Consider the following 5,398-nt stretch of genomic DNA (forward strand, 5'->3'; position numbering starts at 1 on the left):
CTGTAAGTTGAAGAAATCCATTTACAGGTTAAAACAAGCATCACGTCAATGGTACCTCAAGTTTCATGAAGTCATGAAGAAACAAGGTTTTGTGAAGAATCAAGTGGATCAATGCACCTACCTCAAGATGAGTGGGAGCAACTTTACTATACTTGTCCTTTACGTAGATGATATTCTATTGGCAAGTAATAGTTTAGACATGTTGCATGAGTCGAAGCGGTTACTCTCGCATAACTTCGACATGAAGGATATCGGAGATGCTTCTTACGTCATTGGCATAGAAATTCACCGGGATAGACACAAGGGGATCTTAGGATTGTCCTAGAAGGCTTATATAGATCGTGTCCTTACACGGTATAACATGCAACAGTGCAAACCCTTCGTCGCTCCAGTAGTTAAGGGAGATGTTTTCGGTTTATTCCAGTGTCCGACAACAGAGGTTGAGAAGGAGCAAATGAGCCAGATACCTTACGCATCAGTAGTCAGGAGCTTGATGTATGCTCAAGTCTGTACTCGTCCAGATATCGCTTATATTGCTGGAATGCTAGGCCGTTATCAGACTAATCCTGGCCTAGATCACTAGAAAGCAGCTAAGAAGGTACTTCGATATCTGCAAGGGACGAAAGACTATAAACTGACTTATAGAAGAAGTGATCATTTAGAAGTGGTGGGCTATTCTGATTCTGACTTTGCCAAATGCAAAGATGACAAGAAATCCACTTCGGGCTATATCTTTATGTTAGCAGGCGGCCCAATCTCATGGAAGAGTCATAAACAACAGTTGACCACAACTTCCACAATGATGGCAGAGTACATTGCTGTCTATAACGCAACCTGTCATGGAATGTTGCTTAGAAATCTGATCACTGAACCCAAAATTGTTAATTCCATTTCTAGACCATTGAAGCTTTACTGTGATAATTCAGTGGCCGTTAGTTTCTCGAACAGTAACAGTTCGACTGGAGCTGGTTTATATCTTGATACAAAATATCTATTCGTACGTGAACGAGTTGAGGAAAATAATCTTTGTATCGAGTATATTAGTACTAAAGATATGCTTGCGGATCCGATGACTAAAGGTCTCCCTCCTAAGGTTTACGAAGAACATGTTCGGAATATGGTATTTAGTAAAGACCTTATTTAAGCATATTGTACTAGCTTATGTTTTATGTTTAATGAAATTTCCTCAGTTTGATTTTGTATGTCTCTTAGAATATGTTCAACCGGTATAGTGGCATATGGACAAACAAAGTTACAAATTAAACAAAGGGCTTATGCGTATTTTGATCATGACGATTAGGTTTTAAATTAAGGCTATAGTATGATTAATGGGGTCCTGAGTCGCATAATGATTCAACGGCTGTATTTCTCTGCTATAGTACTTGTTTAAGGCTAAAATGAGTGTTAACTCCTGATCAGGCTTATCTAATACTCATAGTAAATGATTACTCGGCTAAGTGGGAGAATGTAAGGTTAAATATATTATGATTTAATATTTAATCTATAGCCATTATAATCATTTACATAATATAGATCAAAATATATAATAACCTATTAAGTAATTAGTTGGTAATTGTTGATGGACCATATTACCCTTATTAACTAATTAGGGTTTCCTCCTGGTGCTTATATAAGGAGAATTATGTAGAGGTCATTTGGTTACACACTTAATCAGAAAACCTAATCATAACATCATCATCATAATCGACCTCCTCTCCCATAACCGATTCCCTTGTCGGTTTTCTTAGTCCCCATCATCAGTTAGCATCCTAAGGAGGAACCAAATCACACTGACAATTATGTCGAACACGATGGGATCATCTCTGACTGGATTCTCCACTGCACTGTCTGCTGTAACAGGTATGTTTATATTGTTTTCCCTCATGTATAAACAGAACTGAACCAACAAGGTTGAGAAATTCATAGGACCTTTCATGGTCAAACAAGTCTTTGAGGTTCCTCCACAAGTTAAGAGGGTCATTAACGGTTTCTTATTTACTCTTTAGGTTTTGTGGAGGTGGTGATGATCGTGGGCGGAACTACTTTATGGGGTGGGTGGGCGGCCGCACCCCTTGAAAAAAAAAATTAGTGGTAACTTTCGTGAAAAATCCCGACCGCACCCCTTGGAAATTTTCGTCCGCACCTCTTAGAAAAAATGTTAGGAATTTGTATAAAAAATTGTGAACACAGATTGAAACCCGATCAAATTATGTAAACAAGTTAGCCACTAACCCCTTTAATAAAACTTAAATTCAATCCATCAAGCCCTATAACTTAATACCCATTCAAGCCCCATTCCAACTACTAGTTTTGTTAAACAAAATCAGTCCACGTAATAAAAAAAACCCAAATCGTTGGTGGTTTTGTTTATTATACAGGGCCAGCTCAACCATTTTGGTGGCCTAAGGCGAAGTAAAATCTTATGGCCTTTTTCCCAAAAAAATGTATATGATTGAAAGTTAAACTTGAAGGGCCCAAGTGTAATTATTTGAAAGATTGTGTTAAAATTTAAAAACAAGAAAAAAATGGTGAACCAGGGATTTGAACCCGGGTCTCACCAACATCCATACATACACAAAACCACTACACTACAACCATCAATCTATTAATAACCCACACCCTAAATCTTTTATAAATGGACTGTGGTTTCATCAAATTTTGGAGGCCCTATAATTTTGGTGGCCCAAGGCCCAAGCCTCATTTGGCTTACCGTTGGGCCGGCCCTGTGATTACATGATTGTTGGTTGGTAAATAACAATACTAGGGCTTGAAATTCAAAATTTTAAATTGAAAATTAAGGAACATGTGCTATGCTTGAACACTTGAAGACCCTTGTTTATTTTGTATGTGATAGGATTAGGAAAGATCAATGAGTAGGGAAGTTATGTCGTGATTTCTCAAGAGGAAAGCGGTCGAGCCACTTTTTTCGTCGGATTCTTCTAATTAAAGACCAATGCATGTTTTAGATAAGTTTTTTTTTTTGTTCTTTTATTTAATGATTAAGAGAAATAGAAGTAGGGATGATTTGAATGTTGATGCTTTTTTGTTTGTTAATGTGATAGGAAGTTAGGAACTAGGGTTTGATTGTTTGAAACTTGAAATGGACCCGACCCGATCTGATTCGACCCGCTATGAAACTTTGTTTGTTTGTGTTTACTTGTTTTACATGACCCGACCCAACCCGATCCGACCCGCTATGAACCGATTTTTTTATATAGCTAGGGGTCTAAAATCTTTAAAAAATTTCCGCACCCCCAGGAAAAAAATCATGGGTCCGCCACTGGTGATGATAAAGATCATGGCTTTAGCATTCTCTTGGAGTGAAGACACTTTCTTGTTAAAAATTGTGTAAGGACTCAATCTCTTGATTATTATTCACAATAAAGATACAATATATAGGAATACAAAGGGACCTATACTAGGAAAGTAAATATACAAAATCAATACAATAATACTAATTGATTTGTAGTATCCTTGAATTATGTTACGCTATTACCCCCCCTCAATCGAACAGGTGGGGGACCAACACGAAGCATGTCGCGAAACTTTAGCGGACGAGGAAGGCTCTTGGTGAAGATGTCCGCAACCTGGAGATTGGATGGAACAAACTTTGTATGAAGACGACCAGAAGACACCAGTTCACGAACAAAATGATAATCAATATCGATATGTTTGGCACGTTTGTGAGACACAGGATTCTGACTGAGAAAGATGGCACTTTTGTTGTCACAAAGCAGAGTCGGACGAACAGAGGGAAGCGCATGAAGGTCGCGAAGTAAGTGAGTAAGCCAAATGATCTCAGCCGCAGTATTAGCCATGGCCCGATATTCAGATTCACAGCTAGAACGAGATACAGTAGGTTGTTTCTTAGCACTCCACGACACAAGGTTGTTGCCCAAATAAATCGAGTAACCATAGGTGGAGCGTCGAGTTTTAATGCAGCGAGCCCAGTCAGCATCAGAGTAGCCAAGAAGTGTAGTAGTGACAGGCTTGGAAAAATGTAGACCAAAATGAATGGTGCCTTTAACGTAACGTAAGATCCGTTTGACTGACTGAAAATGAGACTGCGTAGGAGATTGTAAGTGTTGACTGGCCTGATTAACAGCATAGGAGAGATCAGGACGAGTGATGGTAAGATACTGTAGAGCCCCAACTAACGAGCGGTAAAGAGTGGGATCATGAAAGGCATCACATGTGCTAAGAAAGAGATCAGTAGACGCGAGTGGAGTGGCAACGGGTTTTGCATCCAAAAGACCAGCCTGAGCCAAAATATCATGGGCGTATTTGGCCTGACTGAGAAAAATACCTGTGTCAGAGTGAGTGACTTCAAGTCCCAAGAAGTAACCAAGAGAGCCCAAATCTTTAACCGAAAATTCTTTATGCAAGCGATTGACAAACGATTGGATATAGGAGATATCGTTGCCAGTTATGATTATATCATCGACGTAAACCAGAAGATATAGAATAACGGTCCCTCGTTTGAAGACATTGTTTGAAGACAAATAATGATGTGTCAGCCTGACTGCAAAGAAACCCATTTGCAAGCAAGAAACTGCTGAGACGCTGAAACTAGGCACGCAGTGCCTGCTTGAGTCCATAGAGAGCCTTCTGTAAACGACATACATGATTTGCATACCGAGAATCAACAAAACCCATAGGTTGCTCCATGTAGAGAGTCTCAGTGAGATTACCATTGAGAAAAGCGTTTCGAACATCCAGCTGACACAACTGCCATCCATAAATAGTGGCAAGAGCAAGTACAACCCGAACTGTGGAAGCTTTGACGACTGGACTGAATGTATGAGAAAAATCAAGTCCAGGAACTTGTGTAAAACCCTGCGCGACCAGCCGAGCCTTATACCTATCAATGGAACCATCAGCTTTGAATTTGGTTCTGAAAATCCACTTGGAACCAACAATATTAGCATCTGAAGGACGTGGAACAAGTGTCCATGTATTGTTGGAACGTAGCACCGGAATTTCCTCTTCCATAGCCTTAACCCATTTAGAATGCTTTGTTGCGGATTTGTAACCACGCGGGTCGTGTGCTGCAAGTAAAGCATGGTGTAATGAACCTGAAAACAAAGACAAGTTAGAAAAATATTTTGGTTTAAAAATGCCACTTTTCGATCGAGTCCTCATTGGATGAGATAGCATCGGTTCCACAGGAGGTCCCGGGGAAGGCGGAGTGGGAGTGATAGAAAGGCTGGTAGGGTCAGGTTGGAGAGAGCTGGTGTGGTCGGTATGAGACAAAGGAAAGGAGTGGGCTGCAGAAGACTGGTGGGCTAAGGATTGAGGAGAGTGGGCGGAGGTATTTTGGGCCGAGGGAGAAGAGGGAGACACGGGTGGTTGGGCCAATAAAGATGGGCTAGAGTGCGATTGAGAGGGGTTATGTGAT

At 40.3% G+C, this 5,398-nt stretch overlaps 1 protein-coding gene across 1 annotated transcript; it reads right to left on the minus strand.

Annotated features, from left to right (window-relative positions):
- Positions 1-3,479: 3,479 nt before the first annotated feature.
- Positions 3,480-4,538, minus strand: LOC110893252 (uncharacterized mitochondrial protein AtMg00810-like). The gene has a single exon (XM_022140367.1). The coding sequence runs from the start codon at positions 4,536-4,538 to the stop codon at positions 3,480-3,482; it is 1,059 nt and encodes a 352-aa protein (XP_021996059.1).
- Positions 4,539-5,398: the final 860 nt, after the last annotated feature.

Source organism: Helianthus annuus, chromosome 11, assembly GCF_002127325.2.
Source record: "Helianthus annuus cultivar XRQ/B chromosome 11, HanXRQr2.0-SUNRISE, whole genome shotgun sequence".
Classification (NCBI taxonomy): Eukaryota; Viridiplantae; Streptophyta; class Magnoliopsida; order Asterales; family Asteraceae; genus Helianthus; species Helianthus annuus.

Bases quoted from the DNA above. Each gene is read 5' to 3' on its own strand.
- LOC110893252 (XM_022140367.1), bottom strand. From the start codon at position 4,538: ATGGGTTTCTTTGCAGTCAGGCTGACACATCATTATTTGTCTTCAAAC.